Here is a 21,924-nt window from a genome sequence, read left to right as displayed (position 1 = left end):
ACCCAGAGCACAGGGCAGGGCAAAGCATCAGGAGGAGCCTGTGAGCAGTCACTGCACACAAACTGAGCCTGGCTGGGGCCCAAGCCCTTCCCTGGGACACCTGTGTGCCACCAGCCCCAGAGCTGCTCTGGGAAAGGGGAGAGTGTTCAGGGTCAGTAACACACGGGCATGTGGGACTTCCTCTGGTTCCTCAGCTTAGAAACTCTCCGCTGACATCAGGAAAAGAGATATTCACACAAATTTGTTATTTCTTCTTTGCCCACTGTGGGGAAAAAAAAGAAAAGAAAAAGGAAAAAAGGGAAAAAAAGAAAAAAAGGGGGAAAAGGAAAAAAGGGGAAAAAAGGAAAAAAAAGGAAAAAAAGGAAAAAAGGAAAAAAAATGAAGGAAAAAAGGAAAAAGGGGGAAGAAAATGGGAAAAAAGGGGGGAAAGGGAAGGGGAAAAAGGGAAAAGAGGGAAAAAATAAAAAGGGAAAAAAGGGAAAAAAAGGAAAAAGGGAAAAAATGAAAAACAGGGGGAAAAAGGAAAAAAGGAAAAAAGGAAAAAAAGAAAAAAGGGAAGAAAGGGAAAAAAGGGGGGGAAAAGGTAAAAGGGAAAAAAGGGAAAAAAGGAAAAAAAGGCAAAAGGGAAAAAAAGGAAAAAAAAAAAAAAAAAAAAGAGTACAGGGATATATTCCTGAAGAACTTTCCTGTTCTTCTGCATTGAAAACCCTTCACGCTCTTTCTTTCGACCCTTTCCCTCTGCTCATAGAACCAATATTCCATATTCCAATTCCATAGGTTTAACAGCATAAAGATATCCTGTTGTTCTCCTCCTGGGATATTTGGAGCTCTCTCTGGTTCTCATCCATATTTTTTCTGCTGCTATTTACATGAATGACTGTGAAAGAGAATGTATTTGACAGCACTGCACATGACCATTGCTCCAGCACCTTCAGTAGAGGGGGAAAGCAGGAACCAAACCCACTGCAGGCCCCCTCACCTAAATTTTCCTCCTTTCTCTTCCCATGGGGATGCTGGAGAATTCCTGCTCCCACCTGAATATTCAGTTGGTTGCATGAGAGAGAATATCAGACTCACAGGCAAATAAAAACTGATCCGTTTTACATGCTTGGATTTGAAAATAGATTCCTCCACGTGCAGCTTGTGAATGGATGTAAATAACTGCAGTTTTTCTCTTTACATGAATAATTTCATATCTGATCCCCTGTTCTGAAAGGGATGCAATTGCTTCTCAGGCATTAATACAAAAATTTCTGTGGCTTCAGGGACACCCCCAGCTTCTGACATGGATTGTAAACCCTCCAGAGGGCTTTTTCCTCCAAGAAAATGCAATGGTGTTTCAATTATAAATCAGCCAAATCAAGTGAAATCCTAGAGAAGATAAAGCAATGTGCACTCCTCCTTGAATTATGGTATCAAATTAAACTTCACAATGGTTCTACTTTAAAATTCTTTCCTCTGATCCCTTCCCTTCCCAATATAATAAGTTATTAACAGAAGAGGTCCATTAGAAGCAAAATATTTTTTAGCTCTTTACCAGCTCTCAAGGATGCAAAAATTTTACACCTCTTCAGTTAAACAGTCCTTCAAAAAAAACCTTTGCAGCATAAGAACCCCACCAGTGAATGCAACGTTCCACAAAATGTAATGAGTTGTAATGAATGGAATACTCCCACAAATATAAAGCAAAGCTCAAGATTACAGTTCATCTGCCCTGAAGGGCTGGCTGGGCACGAGGCACATTCTGTCCACCTCAGCTTGGCTGCAAGAAACACGATGTTCTCCCAGAGAGAAGGGGAAAAAAAATAAAAAGGGCAAAAAATTCCAAGACACAGAGCCTCCAAAGAAATGGGATCCAGATGTTGGAGATAACACAGCTCACTAAGCAGCCATAAACAGCTCCTGTTAGAGCACATTTGCACCTCAGCTTTTCCAAGGGGTCTCAGTTAATTACTGTGCACTGGCTCAGGAAAACCTTGGCTTGGCTGGGTTGGGTTTGCTCAGCCTGCTCAGAACGTCTGTTCCCTCATCTCAGAGAGATTTTTTTGACAAGTGAAATCTTTTCCTCCCCTTTCCCAATTTTAATTGCATCTTTTCAGCAGTGCTCTGACACTCAATGGCCTCCTCTTGCCCCTTGGAGGGAACCCCTCCCAGTCAGAGATCCACATCCCAGCCCTGTATCCCCATCCCACTGATCCCATCCCATCCCATCCCATCCCACTGATCCCATCCCATCCCACTGATCCCATCCATCCCCTTACCTGTTCCAGGCTCTCAATATCTGCCCGAAACCCTGAGAACAAAGGCACTTCCAACACAGCCATGTTTGAGGATCCAGAGTGCAGCCATCTTCCCATGGGAACAAAAAGAGAGAAAATGGGAACAAACTCAAGATCCATGGACAACTCAGAATGGAGAAACCAGCTCCAGAAAGAAGAGAAAAATAACATATTAAAAGGCTCTCCTTGTTGAAGTGCTTGGGGAAAGCCACAAGCCACAAGTTGGTTTGTAAAAATCCTCTTTTCTGTTTTTATTTAACAAAATGATGCCCAGCTCACAGGGGGTAGGAGATGTCCTGGAACACAGAGGCAGAAAAGCAGAAGGATGCAGCCACCTCTGGGGCTGATTGCTTTCTTTTTCAATTAATCACTGAGAAAATGCACTTGGTAAAAGGAAATAAACCCTTGGAGTAGGAGAAACTTCTGTTCCACCCTGAGATGGACCCTGAGATGGCTGTAGATGGACTGTGGTGGGAGAGGGATGCTAATTCCCCACACCAGGCAAGGTCATTCAATCCTGGGGTTTCATAAATGGCTGATTCACCCCTGGCACTGAGAAAAGGGCTTTTGCTAATGAGTCAGCAAAGTCACTGCCCTGCTGGTGTTAAATCACTGCCTGTATCATCCTCTAGAGTACAACTGCAAACTCAGAAAAATCTCTGAGTTGTTATAAATGTGCACAAAAGCCCCACACAAGAAAGGTGTGGAGAGAAGGGCTGTTGGGGCAAAATGTCAAATGTTGCAGCATGGCAGAGGAGTGTCCATCCTAAGGCAGCTCCTGGAATCCCAGAACAAGGCTCCTTTTCTCTGTGCTGCCAGCAGCTCCCAGCCCTCCCTCCTTGGCAGCTCACCTGTTTGCTGTGCCCCACCTGAGCTGGGCCCAGCAGGGCTCATCAGCTCGTGCCCAGCACTGAGAAAACACACTCCCTCAGCTTCCAGCACCAAATTTGCCAGCTCTGAGCTGGCTCAGGGGGTGGTGAACTGGCTGAGGTTGGGGTGCCACACCCCAGCCCAAGGCTCACAGTAGCATCAGGTGGCCTGGGGACAGAGCCAGCTGGCTCTGGGTGAGGCACCCAGGGCTCCCAGAGACAATAAAGCTCCTTAATTCCCAGCTAACTCTATGCTCTTCTTGGTAATTGGCATAAAAAGATGCAAGAGCATGCAAAGTGTATTCAAACAGACCCACTCTCCCCAATAAATCATCCAGGATCCCTTTGCCTGCATCTCCCCAGCCTCTGTTACACATTACAGCTTTCTATTTCCCACCCTGTGTTCTCCCTAACCCTTCAGCAGTGCCCCAGGGATGTCACTGGGCATGACAACACCTCATCACATTCTGAGAACACCCCCAGCTCAAAATATCTCAGTTGTCATCCTGAGCTGCACTCCTCTCTTCACACTGCCCCAGCAAGATGATGATGGAGCTGAGAGCATCATTACAGGAAGAAGGGGAGGAAAGGAAGATTTCATTTGCTTTTGTTTCCTTTCCAAGCAATCCATCTCCTTGCACTGGGCTTCCTCTCAAATTTCTGTCTCAGCTGCAGCAATTCCCAGGGCAGAAGTTTCAGAACTATCAGCAGAGAGGTTGTGCTGATGCAGGGCAGCCTCCTCAGCATCTGACACGACTGTGGAATTTTACCCTCTCCCCAAAACAGGCTGAGGGCTCGGGCAGGGGGAGAAGAAGCTGGCACAGTGACACTTGGGGGCAGTGCCTGTACCACAACACGGCCCCGTGGGCCAGGGAAAACAAATCCCATCTTTTCCTGGGGCCCTGCAGCTCTGCTCAGGTCTGCAGGTTCTGCAGGAAGGAAGGGACAGAAACTGATAGAGGAGCCAGAGTTTCCCATTAAGCTCTGATAGGGCAGCCACAATTTTCCATTTCCATCTGAGGCACTCTCTGGAGTTCTCCTGTTGGAGGTCAGGAAAGCAGCAGCCCCCCCACCTGCCATGCTCCTGGTCACAAACATAAAATTAGTTCTGAATTTCTTGGGAATGGTTTCTCCTGTTGCACAGCAGGATGCTCTGAGCCCTCGTTATTTCCTCTGGTTGTGGCTTTATCTCTCTTGGGTCAAATTCCCAATAACCTCCCTAAAAATCCAAATGCTTTCTAAAGTGATCAGCAACCCCTGATGACTGCAGCAGTACCAAGGTGTTTGAGCAAAACTTGTAAGTGGATTTAATACAGGTCAGAAACTATTCTTGCTGCTGTTTGTCTATAGCCAAGCTGTTTTCTCACAATAACTTGAGTTTTCCAATCTGTAAAATGAGACAGAACTGCTCATGTCTCTGCAAAGTGCTTTGAGAGCTAGAAATGAAACTTCTGGATCATGCCACTTTTAAAAGTTATTTTACATTTCATTATATGGAGCAAGGAGATAAGGAATTGAAAAGCTTATTAACAAATATCTGCATATATTGTGCCTTTACCATAGATTCCAAATTCATACCATGGCAACAAGCATCTTCTGTTAGGTTTTTGGTATCCAAAACTGAACCACTAAGGAGCTCAAATAATAAAGTCAAGTCAGTAATGTTTATAAAACTATTGACACAATTAAGACATTAGTTAACCAGTTGAATTTACCTTGCTCTTTGAAGCTTTTAAGAAAATAGTCCAGAACTTTTCCTTCTCATCCTTGTACAAGTAAATCACACCACATTTGTAATTTTCAGGGTTTGGAGAGGCAATAATGAAGCTCAGTGATAAAATCTCAAGGCATTTTTCTTATTTCCATACCTTTGACACACACTTAGCACTGAAATGATCAAGAATGACCTTGGAATGGCTCTGTCCTACAACCCAAGTGGTGAAAATAATCCAGAACTTTTTCTTTTCATCCTTATGCAAGCAAATCACACCACATTTGTAATTTTCAAAGTTTGGAGAGGCAATAATGAAACTCAGTGATAAAACCTCAAGGCCTTTTTCTTATTTCTCTTATTGGCACTGAAAAGATCAAGAATGACCTTGGAATGGCACTGTCCTACAACCCAAGTGGTGAAAATAATCCAGAACTTTTTCTTTTCATCCTTACACCAGGAAATCACATCACATTTGTCATTTGGAATGACTGTGTCCTACAACCCACAGCAGTGGCTGAAAATTCTGCTGAAAATCCTGCGATCCAGGCAGTGCAGCAAGAGAGAACTCTGCGCTTGCCTGGCACACCAAGACCAGCAAACCAAGAGTTCAGTGGGGAGCAGGACTGGCATTTCCTACCTCGTGCAGGTCTCCAGGATGACTTTGTACTCTCGGTGGTCCTGGTCTGAGGCCGGGTCCTCGTCGTCCCCCAGGGCCCTGTCCCTGTGCAGGGCTCCGGGGCGGCGCTCGGCGGCGGAGCCCGAGCGCAGCGGGGCTGGGGCTGGCAGGGGCTGCTCTGACTTGGGCTCCTTCAGATTCACCAGGAGCTGGAAGGCTGGTTTGGCTATGGGATCAGGTACATTGTAAGTGACATCGATCTGCAGCGGGAAGAGGGGAAAGCAAAATGAATCAGGGCGGGTTATTACAGCTCCAGTGTTTCCAAGTGTCTACAAACATCCAGCACAGACACGAGATCTCTTCAGAGGGGGGGAATGGCAGGCACAGAGGCTTTATCACACAGTTCTATCTTTATATAAGCTCTACCAGAGCTTACATAGACATCTACACACTCACTTCCCAAATTAAAGCAATACCACTTTATAGAAATATTTGGAGAGAAATTCCGAGTGTGAGTCCTTCCTCGCAGCAAAGTGGGATTACAAAAGCAGCACACAAGGCTGTGAGGTTAGAGATATCTGCCATGCTTTCTCCAGCCCCATGACAAGCTTACCTGCATCAGACAGCAGCCTTCACCTTTGGCACTCACAAACAGCCCTGTTGGAATACTGGGGATCTGGGGAGAATGCACAGGTGAGACACAGACAAGACATGGCACTCAGAATGGAAATGAATATTAAATTTAGCTCTGTTCTGTACAAAATACCTTTATAAAGTACACTGCAGAAGTGAAGTGAGCGTGGCTTAGTCTCTTCACCATCTGCACTTACAATGGCAGAGACAAACAGTAGCACAAAATAAACATCAGGCATTGGTTATGGTGAAAAATGCCTTTAATTAGGAGTGCTGTCTCCTTCACAGCAGAATCCAGCCACAAACCCACAGAAAGTCCCACAGGTCTCAGTGCTTAACTTTTGCTTTTACCATCCCTGATCCAAATCCTCATTCTGAGCCCAGCTCATGTGGATTGCTTTAAAAACCTGCCTGCACAAAACCACCTACCACTGCAGTCTGAAGGACTTTTTTATTCATCTTGTTAAGCTCAAAGGTCTCCTGGTAGTCCAGGTTAGTAGAAGCCAAGGAAATGGTCAGGTTGACTCCTCCAACATAAGAAAGGATGGCATATTCAGCCAGAGCCTGCAGGGCCACACAGGTGTCCTGGGGGACAGAAGAGGGAGAAATCAGAATAGTGAAGAATACAGGAGCAAAGCAAACTTCCAAACAGTTCTGCTCAGCTCCAGGTGGCAGAATCTCCCTTATTAATTCATATGGCAAAAGAAACATCAGGTTTTGCTCACTTTCCTATCAAAGGCACCTGTGAGGACAAACTCTGGGTTCCTTTCAAATTACCAGTCCGAGGAGGAAGCAGTGAAGAGCGCTGGAAAATTTTTCTTCTTACCAGAACACAAACAATTTCTGCCAGGAAACTCCACATTCCTGAATCAATTGACAGTGCATGCATCCCAGTTGCCTTTTCCAGAGGCTGCCCACCTGAGTAGATGAGAATCCTCCCAGTGCATTCCTCTGCTGTGAGAGCCACTTGACTACAGGGAGTGCAGAGGCCACGTCTCCCAGGAGTGTGTAGGTCAGAAGGGCATAAGATGTCATTTCCACCTCTGCAGAAACAACTGAAAGAGGGGTGAATTTAAAAAAAAAAAATCAAAATACCACCTAGAAATGAGAATCCAGGCAGGTCTAGAGATAGTTCTAGGAATATTTATTAACTGAAAAATAATTCTAAAAAGTTAAGAGTCTGTAGAAGTAAACACAGGAAAAAAGGAAGTTAAAATGTCTGCACCCAAGGTGCTTCACCTCCCTGAGATATCTCTGCTTTCAACATAGGCCTCCCTTCAGGCAATAGATAACCAATAATAAAGATATTCACACAATAGATAAACTCCTTTTTCTTGACTGTATCCCACAAGTAATTCCTTTCCCACTCCAGTTCTCTCTGCTGCTGCCCACACCGTTGTCCTGCCCTAGAGATTTTCATACAATATCCAGTCAGATCCATCTTGAACATTGCTGCACCTACATCATATCCAAAGAGTCAATGGCTTTAAGTGGCTTGAAAATTACAGCATCATTCACTGTTTCTGTGGCTTTGACAGCCAAAGTCTAGAAAAATCAGCTGAAGTGTCAGTGACACAATCCTTAGGTCCATTTCAAAACACAAAGATAAATAGCTCTAAAATTAAATATATTTAAATTCCCTCTGATTTCCATTTTGAATTATTCTCGCTGACAGAAGAGTGAGATCCACGTGGGATTTTGTCTTTATAAAACTTGAGTGAAAGCTGATGAGACATCTGGGGCTGAAAAACCTCTCCTGTCTGGACCACATCTTGCTCTGTCTCTCATTTATCCTTTCAGCATAATGTTACCTGCATTTTCTGAGCTCTCTTTTCTCTGGACCCTTCCCTGACTGAGTGACAATTTCAGAATACCTTGTATTTTATAAACAATTCACTGCAATACGTGCAGCTCCTTCCCTTTTCTCTGCCTTTGCCCTGCAGGTTCCCAAATACCTGATTGAGAGAGTCCATCATTAAATCCCATGAAGGTGTCTTCATCAGTGACAAGGGTTCCTGTGAGGCTCCAGTGTGTAAATCCATCTAGGAGAAGAGGGCAGTGGGACAGGGGTGTTATTAGAGCAGGAGTGCAGCTGAGCCTCTGTGCGTGGGAAGAGTCAAATTCCACTTTTGCATTGGCTCCGTGCCCTGAGCTGCTCTGTCCCTCCTTTGGACACCCAGTCCCTGGGCAAGGGGCTCCCTTTGGAATGACAGAGATGATTCAATGTGACAGATCAGGTGATTCTTGGATTTTGGATTAAAATACACCATCAGGGAATGTGAGGTGTTACAGGGCACTGCAGAGCCTCTGAACAGCTCGAAATCACTCTGCTGTTAGCTGAACTGAGCACCAGGGCTGTGGCTCTGATCTCTGTGTGAGCCACTCACGAGCTGGTCCCTTGCAATTCAGGATATTCTGTGACTCTGCTGCACTTGCCTTCCTTCAGGAGCCCTCTCCAAAGAGAACCAGGAGCACCCTTGCCTTACAAAGCCAAACTGTGCCACCTTGGGTTTGTATAAAAATCTCACCTCTCCATTTTTTTTATTTCTTTTCTTTATAATGTACGGAAAACATTCCAGATTTAGAGTTTGTTCTGTTGGTGTTCATCTTCTGATAGGATTTAAAGGATCCTACCAAGGGTCTGATCCTAAAGAGGGCACAAAGGAGCTTCATGGTAGCCCAAATGTGCTTGTGAGAGAAAACTGTGATGATTTCCTTACACTAGTCCATATGAACACAAATATTATCACTTTAGAGAGATGGGATATTTCTTTTTTCTTTTTTTTTTTTTTTCCAGAATCAGCCTCTTTCAGTGAAACTGCAGAACCTGTCAGTGAGGAATCCTCATCCCCCAGGCCCCATGCTCTGCAGGCTGTGTTTGGATGGTGTGAGGGCAGAGGCAGGGCTGCAGCTCCTACCTTGGGTGATGGCCATGCTGTTCATCCTGCGCAGCACGGCAGCTGCACAGGGGCTGTGCAGCAGGGTCAGGGCGTAGGCACTCAGGGCAGTGGTGTAGGGATCTTCTGCTGAGTACAGGTTGGTCTCCAGGAAGTGTTTTGCTTTGTCTACAGCTGTTCTTTCTTCCTACATTCACAGGGGAAAGAGCCCAGGCATATGTACCAGTCTCAGGAGTTAGAATTGCTTTATTCATTAAAAAAACAAAAAAACCAAAAACAACAACCAAACAAAAAACACACAATAAACTCAGAAAGATACATTTTGCTCTCTGCAGAACAGCATGGACACTTTGAGAACACGTTGGAACACCATGACAAAAGCCGTGCATCAAAAATTCCAAAAAAAAAGGTGCAAACAGCAGAGTAAGAATGATTTAGGCTAACACTGAGACACACTTTTTCCTCCCTAAAGCTGAAGAAATTCTGTGCCCCTGCAAGGCAGCAGATGAGCAGGGCAGGGGCGAGTTCTGTGCTGGAGGTTTGATTGTGTTCCTGACACTCTGGAGCGTCTGGCAGACGCCAGAGGATAATAAAGGCCAAGGTTCCCAGGGGTCCCTGCAGCCAACAAACATGTTTTATTAACTCCCCCAATGACCTCACCATGCAGGAACGTGGCTCTGATAATTTATAGAAACAATTTAATTGGACTTGATGTAATTTGGTTTCCTTTGATTTCCCTGTGGCACTAACCTTCCCCTTCCTCATTTCCTAGCTAAGATCATTAGGAACACTCACAAATCTCCTCTAGGAAAACCATTAGAATCCACAGAAACTGCACTGCTGGGGCTGCCCTGACACACAGCAGCCCAGAGAGAGCATCACATCACTGCTCAGAGGGGGACACTGCTGACAGGGAGGCAGGAAGTTACTCTGTGAGCTCTGCAGGGTTTTCTGAATTTTTAATAAGGCTGAAAGCCTTCCACCCCAACAAGGACAGGGGGTTAGGGGGCATCTGCCTGCAACAGCAGCCTGGGCTCACTCTTCAGGCTCCACAGGGATGGGTGAGGAGTGCTGAGGTTATCAGAGGTCCTGAATGGGCACTGCCTGTTCTGACACCTCCACAAACCCTGAATGGACCCTTTTGTGTGAGAGCAGATCTCCAAGAGATGCTGCAACACCCACTGCACCTCCTCTTTTCATCTGCCAGGCAGCTCTGCCTGTGCACAGCCACCACTGCCCTCTCCCTTGGCTGGAGGGCAGGGGAACATCTGCAAGGGAGCATCTTCCCAGTCCTAGTTAGTGGGAATGTGTCACCATAATTTTATCTAAACAGCTCCATCCTAGTGGAACTGCTTGCTGGCAGAAACACATCAGAGGGCAGGAGCACTGTTTTACCAGGAGTTTTAAGGAGGAGTCCCTAAAACACCAGTTGAACTGGAAATTTGGGGTTTTTTTCCAGTGGAATTGGCCATTCCTACACAGCTGCTTCTCTTTTTTGCAGTGTTCCTGCTCTGTCTCATTGCAAAGAACAGAAACATTTTTCTGCAGAGCCCTCAATCCAGCACGGTGCAGGAGCTCAGCTCTCCAAAGGCACTGTAATCTAACAGCAGTAGCATTTTGGCCACTGCAGCCAAGCCAGACCACAAGAGTGCTCTGGATCCCCAAGTTAAACTGCTTTTAGCACCAAGCCAGGATTTCTGAGTCTCCACAGGCAGGAGAGCAGGATCTGCACAGGCTGCACTCACAGCTTGAAGCTAAGAGGCAGAGAACTCTTTTTGCAGTAATTTCTGGAAGAGGTTGAGGGATGGGGTTGCAGGGAAGTGTTTTGCTCTGGTGAAATAATCATGAGCTGATGGCTGGAAGGTGGGAGACCACCTTGAACAATTTCAGAACAGATTCTTTAACTTCAGAACAATCCCAAGGCTTTCCAGCAGCCTCTCTTCCCTGGATGCTGTCAGTCATTCTAGAGAGCACAGATCCTCTGAAGGCAAACAGCAGCAAAATGAAGTTTTTATAAAGAAAGAATAGAGAGAATTTTTGGAGCTGTTTTAACCAAGCTTTTGTTACCTCAGAAGTGACACCTGTTTCCAGAAGAGATGCAACCACATAAGCTGTGAGGGAGATCTTCCCATGGATCCCACCCTGGAGGGGCAAACAACACAAACCACTGGATGAAAACTAGAGAAAAGGACATTGGAGAAAAAAAAAAACAGACTTTGAAGCAATACAAAGGATGTGTTAGAACTAGAGGAGAAGCTGAAGCATCACCAAATTTCTTTTCTTTGCACACAAGGAGTACAAAATTCAGGAATTTTAGCTGGCTGGAGCCAGCTGTCCCTGGCCTGAGGACATGTTTAATGCAGTATTTTGTAAGACTTCACACCTTGCTTTCCATCCTCTGGGGACACCCCACAGACACATTCTGATAGACCTTTTTGAACTGAAATTCCCCTGGTTCTTCCTGCAGCATTCCAGCCTTTCAAGTGCAAAAATTCATATTCAAACTGCATCACTTCATGCTCTGATGATAATAACTTTTAAAATGTCCTTGCTGCAAGTTGATCCTGGATGGTTTTTACCTGAATGTCCTTGTTTAGTATCCTGCCCATAGCAGGGAAAGAACCATCTTCTTTCTGGTGCTGGATGATCCAGTCTTTGGCAGCTGTGAGTTCTTTGGGGTCAATGAAAATAAACCCACGGGACTGAGCAAAGGACTTGAGGACAAAAGCTGTTAACCTGTAAAAATGAATTAACCATCTTAACTGAAAAAACAAATTCAGATTAAAGTACCTGTATGGAAAAAAACTAATTCTTAGAAAGCACAAATTGAAAAAAATATTGCTGGGAAACACTAAATATTGTTGTTAAAACATTCATGGGACACAAAAGCACCCAAACACTGTCCAGGCTTTGGATAAGAAAAGGATTAAAGGTCAACAAACTAAATTGAAAAGTAGAACTCAAAGGTGTACTTGTCATAGTTATGGCACACTCTGAAATATAGTTATTTTTTATCCCAAATTATTGAAGTTTTTAAGCTAAGAATCAATATTTTACAATTAAGAATCAGTATATTTCTCATAAGAAACCCAGATCCTTTCCTCAAGCCTGAAGCTGTGTTACACTTTATACAGAATTAAGACTTCAGAAAGCACCAGAAGTGTTTTTGGAATTCTAAACCTCTGACAACAAGTGTGAGCACTGGCCAGCTTGGGGGGATTGAGTCATTGCATTTACAAGCCCCTGAGGGATGGGAGGGTAGCAAACTCTGCTGCCTGGCAGGGGATTTTTGGAGTGTTGAGTAATTCTGTGTCACCAGATTTCACATCCAGGGACTGGGAGATGCTGGAGCTGAGGTGGAAGTTCCCTGTGTTATAGATACATATTGTAATATTGGCTTTTTGCAAGTATTAAAATGGATTTTATATGTGTGGTGTTAAAGTAACTTTGTTATAAAGTTTTTATTTCTGTTGTTAATTAAGCTTAGTGAAAGAGCTGATATCAGTGTGCTTGTGTTAAAATGCCTGCTGGGATGGGATAACATCCAATAAAAATATCATGAAGACACCTGTACAGATCTGCCAACTATCAGCACTCACTGCCTGAAGACAGTGAGGACCAGGGCCCAAAACTAAAAATTATAATAAAAAAAGACTAAAACTACAACCAAGGAATCCACATACTCTAAAAAAGGAGAACCAAGGAGGAGCCACGCTAAACAGATCATAGAATATGTAAACTAGTTTAGAGAAAAAGTTTATGATTATTTATGACTATACAACCAACTGATGCCATAGAAAATGTATTTAAGGAGTATCTCCAAAGATAATAGTGCACAAATCATCCTGTTGGTACAAGGGTGTCCTTGAGGGGTTTTGAGTTGGCTTTGGTTGGTTTTTTACCTGCCTCTGCCACTTGTAGAGGCAGCACATTTCCCTGTACCTGCTTCGGGTAAAACCCCATTCCCTAATGGAATCAGGTGCTTAAATGCCCCATAATTGCTACTCCAGTTGCAGATATGATCCCAAACTACAGCTTAGTGCCTGAAACCTGGACTAATTAGCAGATTTAACTCTCCTAACTGCTCCTGAGTCCTGAATCACCTACAACACATCAGCCAATGCAGTCAGAGCACTCAGCAGCACTTCCATAGTCACTGAATATTATTGCATTATTTCTGTTCTCCACTCCTCTTTCCCAGCCAATTGTGTGTTTTTCCTGTTTTGCAAATGCTTAGCACTTTTCTAACTCAGTTTTAAATAGTTTAAGGTCAGTTTTAAATAGCCACTCACCACATGCTCCCTGATGAGTCCCTCTCCCCAAAAGCACTGTAGGAGCCATCCTGCCTCTTGTAGGTCAGCTGGCGCTGGTAGCCTGGAAGGCACAAAAGAATTAGGAGTCAAAAATCTCCTCATACAGAGAAAAATGAGTATTTAAAGTGAATGAAGACACAGAACATCTGGAATATGTGCAAGGGATTCTGCTGCCCGAGGCAGCTTCTTATTCTGCTGTGAGTGAGAGCCAGCTCTGTGTGCAGTTTATCCAGAAATCTGCTCAGGATAACATCTGGGACTCTGCAGCTCCTGCCTTTTGGACACTGGAAATGCTAACATCTGACACTTCTCTGAAAAAAAGTGCATTATCAAAAGGTTTTTACTTAAGCATACAGCCACTCTCCTTCCATTTTACTTCCATTTACAAATGAAAATGTTTTGCCTGTGACATTGCAGCTGGATTCTGACTTTTCTCAAAGCTGTTGCTTGGAACAGCTTTAGGTAACATAAAAACAACAGCTGTGACCTCAATGCACGTGCACACCTCCAGCTGCAGGGGCTGTCCCAAGGCCTGCTTTAGACATCATTATTAACATTATAATAATTAGGCAAATAATTAAGGTGAATGCTGAAGATAAGAACCCTCTCCTGGAATATCTTCTGAAGCTGAAAATGAAAAAAAAAAAAAATTGCTCTTTCTACAAGTAAAATGATCTGCTCCTCAGACCTGTTTGTCTACAACCATGCCCATCCCAACAAGTGAATTGTATAAAATGTGTATTGTGTGTTCATCCCTCCACATGGATGAATACACAATACACATTTGGACAAAGCTCTAAAACACCCACTGGAGTCAAACCCTCCAGGATGGATTATTTCTGAGAAGGAAAAGTCCAATCTGCAAGAAAATTGTGTCAAAAGCCACTTTAATGCCTGCTGAATTCTGCAGCACAGGAGTTTTATTCCACACCACACAACGTTTTTATGGGAGTGGGTTATTGTTGCATTTGTGGAGGTGAAGTTTCTCTGCTGACCTCAGTCCCTGAGGAGGGGCTGCCCATGACTCCCACACTCCCCAGCTGCTCTGCAGCCCCCAGTGCTCACAGGGAATGGCCTGGAAAATGGGAGGAATGAAGACCCAGAGATTGATGATGCTCTTGTAGTCACCACATCTTTGTCTGGGGGTGGTGGGATAGGTACAAATACCTGGCAGAAAGCTTAAGTAATGTTTTTTTTTTTTTTCTTCCTCCAAAAATTAGGTATTAAATTAAATTAAATTGCTTTTTTTTCCCCCTGCAGCCCTCAGGTAGGATTTACTACTGAGCACTGCCTGCTTCAACAGCTCCTCAGTGTTCATTTCCAGTGTGTGAATGGACACATTCAGTCCTTATATTTTATATCATTCTTCTCATTGTTCCTGTTCTCCTCTTTTTGAATGTTCATGGTGCCAGAACTGCCAAGGCTGTATGGGCCATTCATTCCAGAGCTGGACTCAATGATCACAGTGAGTCCCTTCCAGGATATTCTGTAATTCTGTGATTTTGAGCTGAATTATTATTCTTTGCTCTTGCTGTTATTCTTCTTTGCTTGTTGGTTGGGAGTGGCACAGCCTTTATGTCTTGCTTGCTCTTCTGAACCCTCCTCTTTTCTAAACACTCCTCTGGAAAAAGGGCTCACAGAAGAGGCTCCCCTCTCCAGTTTTCCCTTGTTCACCTGCTTATTTTTTTTGTGGGGAAGTAGAAAAAATACTGACTGGTTTAGCCCAGGCCACTTCAAAAGAAGAGGGAATACATGGGAATTATTGGCATTTATTATCAGCACTTTCCATGATGGATGCTTGAGGGATGAAGAAGTTTTCTGGCTTGGTAAATCACAAAAGCCTTCTAGAGTGAGCATTTCCCATCTAAACCTTACACTTGGCAGGGCTCCAGTGAACACAGAAGGGTTTAAAACTCTTGGGGTTTTCTTCTGTAAGGGTTAATTAGCAAACAGAGTTTGGAGCCAAAAACCTGGAAGGTTTGCAGATTCATAAAAAGAAACAAAAGCAAATGATGTTGCAAAGGAAACACTGACTCAGGCCATTAACAAATTCCCTTTGCCTCACTGCTCCCAGCAAGCACAGAAAATTACAAGTGAAATGACTGGAGCCAGGCAGAGGAAGCAGAACTGGGCTTTTGCTGCTGAACACAAGAAATATCTCACATATTACATTTTATATTTATATTTTCAGAGGAGAACCACCTAACCCTGTCACCTCTGATTTCATGACATGACTATTGTCTGACTCATACACAAGAGAGCTTTGTCCCTTTGGGTCACTCTTGTTTTTAATGATCTCTGAATTCTTACTTGTCCTGAGAATTGCACTTAGTTATAAAACTATTTTGCATGTGGCTCTTCCCAAAACAAATGCTGAGAAAAACAGTGGGAAAAAAAAAAGGAGAAGAAAGAAAGAAAAAGGTTGTTTTGAGCTGCTTAGTAAAGTAGGACAGGACACTGAAAGGACAGATAACCTAGAGCCATGTAATGAAGGCTTTTAACTACTTTGGATACTAAATTTTGATTTTTGGTATACTATTACTAAGAAAATACTGTTTAAAAAGAAGTCCAGAAAAGAACCATAACTCTAGTGAATAAAGGCTTGAAAAGACAATTTATGAATAAGGTAAAACCCTCTAAATATACAGATTTTTACTAAATTTAATTTTCCTTTACTTTCTAAAATGTTTAAACATAGAAATCAGCTAAGGAAAAAAAAAATGAAGATAAATCAATAAACATCTGAACTAGGAGTTACTGAAGGGAAACACAGGTTACATATCAAGGGAAAACATCTTGCCATCAAAATCTGTCAGACTGTCAGATTATCCTGCAAGAAATGATGAATCCTCATCACTTGGGTTAGTTTTGATTAGAAAAAGTGACATGTAAAGCAAAACTATGAATTCAAAGCCTTTTCTCCATCTGTAAATGTAATTGTGATGAGTTACCTTGAACGAGGTAATCTGTAGCTTCAACCTCCACCTCGTGGCTGAGCTGCTTGGTTTTCTGCAGGTATTTCAGCACAAAGACATTGGGAGCAAAATGGATCATGTTCTGCTCCCCACAGCCAAAGGGCAACCTCAGCAGGTTGTCCAGGTTGTTCAGAGTAGGACCCATCACATCTCCTGTTTGAGAAAGAGGAGAAATGTTCAGGAGCAGGCAATTAAGGTTTCCTTTTGGTGTTTTATGGTTATCCTCCACCTCACTGCACTAATATCTCCTGGCTACCCCGGAGTCAGCTTAAATAAACTGTGAGAAGTGGGAAGTCCTTCAGCTGTTAAGTCCTAGCCCTTCAATCTCTTGTTGGATTAAAGAAATTCCACATTTCAGCCTTTCATGATCCATGACTTCCCAGTTTAGAACAGGGCACAATTTGTGACGAGGATGACAATGAAATAAACACCACGAGCTGTAACAGACAGTGCCCCTGCCAAGCCCCTCACATGGCACCAACTTTAAGCCACTGTCAACCCAAGCAGGCTTCAAACAAGTGACAAAGAAACCCCAAAGAATGATCTGCCTCAGAATTAAGCAGCAATAAACCTTTTAAAGTGCCTGTGACTATCTTATCTGGTGTGCATTACTCAAGTACTGGTCAGAAGTAACAGCTGGAGCATCTGTTGACATTTGAGAAGGGGTACCTAAGTGATACCTCCTGATAATTGATACCTATTATTGAAGCCGTAGCTCTTTCTGATCCTGGAATTATGTTGTGGGGAACTCCAAGAGTAAATGCTTCATTGTGATTTTCATCAGTCTCTTCTTTTCTCCAAATTTTAAACTCTCCCATTGACCCCCAGCCTGTGGAAAAGCCAATGTACTTCACCTCAAGCTGTTTGGGAACTGTCCACTCCACAATAATAGATTCGTTTAGCACCCGAGTACCGTGGCCAACCTGAAAGGGACAAGAGACCATGGAGTTCCAAGAGCCCACACACGTGGAGTCACTCTGCCTCGTGTGCTGGGACACCCCCCAGCTCAGGTGTGCCCTGCAGATGCAGCAATCCCCCTCTCCTTCCCACCCACAAAACAATCCAGGGAAGTTCAATGAGAAATCCACAGGCTTGGCCTTCAAGGTTTCATCGTTAAAAATGTTGAGGACTTGTAGAAGAAGTTTTAGAGTGACTTCTGTGAGCCAGAGAGAAGTTTGAGAAGAGGATCCATGTTTACCCCTGACAGAATTTTCAATGATCAAGGTCATTGACAGGGAAACCAAGAAAGCAAGGAGGATAAATAAGAGAAACCTGCAACTGTCTGTACCAATAAACATTTTGTTTGTCTCTCCTGACCAATGAGTAAAGTGTAAACTTATGAGTTTTGTAAGAATGTATAAAACCATAATAAAAACAGTTTGAAAATGAAGTGTGCTGCTTTATATTGTCTCTGTCTCAACCACGACAAGGACTGAGGTCCTGAGAACATAACAGTGGCAAAAGCAGATTTGTTGTGATCACAACAGCCTGATCAGGGCTTCAGAGGGAAAAGGCAACAGGAATGGAGCTCCCACCTTCTACACCAAGGAAAAGCTGCTCAGACTCTGCTCACAAAGAGACTTCCAGCCTGTTTCACAGAAGAATTCAGTACCTGGATAATTCCATTTTTCCAGCTGATCCAGAAGCTGCGGAATTCATCCCAGGAGAGGATGCCAGGTGTGTCCCTGCTGGCCACTGGCTCTCCCATTTTGCTGGTGGAAATCCAAGTTTTGGTGTTCTGCTGTCCCCCGATGACGATCTCGGTCATCTCAGCCATGTCGTGGGGGCCCGAGGACAGGGCCAGGTGAGCATCGTTGTGAGCCTTCACAGCAAGGTCAAAGTGCCTCATCTGGGCTGGCTTCTGCATGTACTGGTACTCATATTTGTTAGGTGTGGAAATGTGTATTTTCTCTAGTCAGAAAAACAAGGGAATGTTGTAAGAATTGGAGCTCAGCTTAGAGCTGATAACTGAAATTCAAACAGACCTTTCCTACGGACATGGGAATTATTTCCAGCTTTTTTAAAGTATTAAAATACACATGGATGTTTCTTCTAATTTTTTATTTTTACTCCCTTCAAGGCAGAAAATCCTTCAAACTGCTCAGCTGAATTTCTTATGAGCTCAGCAAGTGATTTTTCAGTTCTAATCTAGTGGTCAAAAGCATTTCTGTTCAGCTACTGGAGCCAGCTCTGAGCTATCCAAATCTCTGGCAGAAAGGACAGACTGATTCCAGAACTGAATCTTAAAACACCAGCTGAAAATAAAGTACAGTCCCAGTTACTGTCCACAGTGCTGAATACTTAAACTGTTCCATAAAGTAAAGGAATTTAATGGCCATTTCCAGAAATCACTTGGGCAGTTAGAGCAAATTCATAATTAGCCAGCCAGGTAAGAAAGACTCTTTATTTACAAGTTCTTCCTACACACCATAACTCATCAATCACAGAGAAATGGAAACAAAGATTTTTTTTAATTTTTTTTTTTTTTTTAAGAAGCCAAATGCTTCTTTTTAAAACTGATTCAAACAAACTGAATATCTCATTCAAATCATGAACTTACCATTTGGGCAGAAGAACACACTGTAGGTGTATTCTCTGGACAGTCCCTCTGGCTATAGAAAGACAGAAATCCATGCATAAACCACAGGGCTTGGATTAGCAGGAACAGATTCCAGTTTGACTTGGAAAATACAGAAATTATTTTTGCTGCTGTGCAGTGGTTTCTATCCTTTATAGAAAAGTGATGGCACTGTGTTCTGTTAGCTAGAGCAGTGCCAGAGAACCTTCCATTTTATCATATTTCTTAGATTAACAGGGCAAGCTTCTCCCATAAAATATCCATTGCTTTTTCTCCTGAACAGTGCTGAAGATTCACCAGAGCAGCTCAAATGGGCTCTTTCTGTACAAGTACCACTAAAACTGATTATTTCCAATCTTTCTGTACAAGTACCACTAAAGCTGATTATTTCCAATCTTTCTGTACAAGTACCACTAAAACTGATTATTTCCAATCTCCCTAACACACTGTAAATCAACTTGAGGATCTTTATAAATCTGCTCATGTTTGATTTCACAATTTGACAAAGCTTTTTTTTTCCCCCCTGAATTGTCATAAATTGATGTTTTCTCACCTCAATAATGACACTGCTGCGAACATAATCCACCCCCACGGGGCTCCTTTTGTCCATGTAAGAATCCTCTGAGTGTTTGCCATTCTTCAGGCTCTGCATCCCCTCCTGGCAGCAGTTGGTCCCACCATAGGCAAAAGCTTTTGCTAAGAAACAGAAGGGAAAAGCAGCAGAGATTTTGAGATAGGAAGATCTCTAAAAGCTAAAGAGATCCAAACTAATTAGCAGCAGCTGATTAAGAGCACATCACGTGCTGTAATTACCTCTCTCATATTGCCTTTATCCATATTTGAGTGATCACATCTAAAAACAGGCAATATTTGAACAATCATGGGGCAACAGAGAAACTCTTTCCTAGTTTTTGGTGTTGCAGAGTTTTCACTGGGATTATTTGCACAGAATTTGTTGTTATTCCCTTGTTTTAAAAGTTTCCACTGATCTCTTCAGGGAAATGAAATAGGCCCAACCTTAATATCACAACAAAAAAAACTCATGACCAGAGAATGTCCTGGTGTTTGTTTGTACATTCTGTGCATCACAGGCAGGGGATTTGCTCCTACAATAAATGAAGTTGAAAAGCCAAGTTGGCAGCAAGTGGAATCAATGAACTGGGGCAATAGGGAAATTAAAATTTTCTCTGAGAGAGGAAGAGGAAGAAACACTTGTAAAAGCCCTTCAAGAAGCTGTTTTGAGTGCTGTGTACCAGTGATGTTGCTCAGGCCCAGCTCGTTGAAGGACAGGACGATGGAGGTGGGCTTGGCTTCCCCAGGGGCCACACACTTCTTCCTGGTCAGGTGGTGCTTCCCAGGGTGCCCAACAAACTTTATGCCTTTTGGGACAGAAATCTTCACGTGGACCTGTGAAAGTTTTGGAAATGTCATTTATTGGAAATACCAGCTGCAAAGCCAAAGTGAGCTATGTGAATGGTGGGAAACCAACAGAATTCTTCATAACAATCACAGAATGAAGATCACTCCTTCTTCAAAGTTTCTAGCCATGGATTTGACTGAGAGCAGTACTTTCAGCTCAGCAATTCTACAAGTATTTCTGGGAGATGGTACTGGAGCTGGGCAGATGGGGAGTGTGAAAAGGGAGGTGGAATTTCTTGGGAAAAAAAAATCCTTTAAAATTAACTGTTTTGGCAGATTTTGATCATGAAGGAAATTCTTCATTTTGGTTCAGGATGAGATTCCAAATTGGGGAATGTCTTTTCAAGTGTCTTTTCCCTGTCTTTTTCAACATTTGCTTTTCTGAAGTGCTGCAAGACACTTCAGCCTACCACAGGCGTTTCAAACCAAAACCAAAACCGAGCAATGCCATTTATTTGAGTTGAAAAAAAGCAATATTTATCTCCTCAAAGCATCTCTGCTGAGCTTACCCCTCTGTCAGCCTGCCACCTTATCTACTGTGACTGGTAGATCACCCACCAGCCGTGGTGAGGAGGCAGAACTGAGGGCTGAGCTTTACCTCGGCACACAGGGGCAGGTAGTTGTAGACAGTGAGGGGGATCTTGGTCTGCTCTCCCCTGATGACGTGGTAGGGCAGGGTGAAGTCGATGAAGAAAGGTTTGAATGTCTTCAGCTCTGTCTGGCTGGCAATGCCCAGCCCCTGCTCCTCAGACAGAGCCACGGCCTCCGTGATCCACGTGGTGATGGAGTCGGGCACCTCCACCTGCAGCTGGGCTTCCCCCGAGCTGGCACTGCCAAAGCAACACCAATAAAGCTCATCACACTGATTAAATGGTTTGTAATGATGTCCCCCAAGCATTCTGGGGAATTCCCTCCAGATGCAGATTGAGCAGATAGCATTGTCTGTTTTGAGCTTTACAAAAGGCTCCGCGTTTTCTATCAGTTTTGAGATCTGCAAATGTTTATAAGCAGCAGAAATGCAAATAGTTACTCATGCAAAACACAAATTCTTCCTGGATTAAAAACTTCATTTGCAGCCTCATTTTCAAGTCACTTTTTTTAGAGGCAAATGTCTGCACGAAGTTAAAAAAAAAAAAATCTAAACAAAACTCTGAAACAAACCCCAAAATCTAAAAAGAAAGACAAGAAATAATCCCAGACCAAAGCCCTGGATAAAAACAGTTCAACAATAATTGATTTAATAGCTAGTGAAATAAAAGTGGGGTTTTTTTGGAACTCATTGTCCCTGTGTCCATTGCCACACTGCAGACTCTGCTTGAATGCAAGGACAAATTAGAAACTTTCTAAACATCCAGTTCATCAACTGCTTGTTTTGATTCAGAAACACTTTGGTTTGATTGGTTTTGGAATGACTGACTTAGAAATTTTCCAAACCTATCATATTCTTTCAATGAGGATTGAAATCAGTTATTAAAAATCAAATCTCTGAGTATTTAGCTTTCCTGTGCACAGCACAACGGGATAGAATAAACGTGGTATCCTCTTCCATGCTTTATAATAATAGAAATTCAGTTTTGTTCTTCAGAAATTTTTTTGCTATTTCCCTCCTGCAAAGCAGCTTTTGGAACAGA

At 43.3% G+C, this 21,924-nt stretch overlaps 1 protein-coding gene across 4 annotated transcripts in view; it reads right to left on the bottom strand.

Moving 5' to 3' along the window:
• Positions 1–21,924, bottom strand: part of CPAMD8 (C3 and PZP like alpha-2-macroglobulin domain containing 8) — a 55,554-nt gene that overhangs the window by 14,724 nt on the left and 18,906 nt on the right. For all 4 annotated transcript variants that reach the window (XM_053999312.1, XM_053999314.1, XM_053999315.1 and 1 more), the window contains exons 20-36: positions 20,892–21,123; positions 20,128–20,281; positions 19,428–19,570; positions 18,857–18,908; positions 17,909–18,207; positions 16,994–17,219; positions 16,273–16,449; positions 13,301–13,382; positions 11,588–11,744; positions 11,076–11,150; positions 9,030–9,195; positions 8,067–8,153; positions 7,030–7,166; positions 6,541–6,696; positions 6,092–6,154; positions 5,500–5,738; positions 2,262–2,349 (exon numbers count right to left, since the gene is read on the bottom strand). In XM_053999312.1, the coding sequence (XP_053855287.1) occupies positions 2,262–2,349; positions 5,500–5,738; positions 6,092–6,154; positions 6,541–6,696; positions 7,030–7,166; positions 8,067–8,153; positions 9,030–9,195; positions 11,076–11,150; positions 11,588–11,744; positions 13,301–13,382; positions 16,273–16,449; positions 16,994–17,219; positions 17,909–18,207; positions 18,857–18,908; positions 19,428–19,570; positions 20,128–20,281; positions 20,892–21,123 (2,533 nt within the window). The remainder of the gene's footprint in view (positions 1–2,261; positions 2,350–5,499; positions 5,739–6,091; positions 6,155–6,540; positions 6,697–7,029; positions 7,167–8,066; positions 8,154–9,029; positions 9,196–11,075; positions 11,151–11,587; positions 11,745–13,300; positions 13,383–16,272; positions 16,450–16,993; positions 17,220–17,908; positions 18,208–18,856; positions 18,909–19,427; positions 19,571–20,127; positions 20,282–20,891; positions 21,124–21,924) is intronic.

The sequence above is a fragment of the Vidua macroura genome, chromosome 26, assembly GCF_024509145.1.
Source record: "Vidua macroura isolate BioBank_ID:100142 chromosome 26, ASM2450914v1, whole genome shotgun sequence".
NCBI lineage: Eukaryota > Metazoa > Chordata > Aves > Passeriformes > Viduidae > Vidua > Vidua macroura.
Note: the sequence above shows the minus strand (reverse complement) of the source record. Positions and strands in the feature narration are given on the sequence as shown.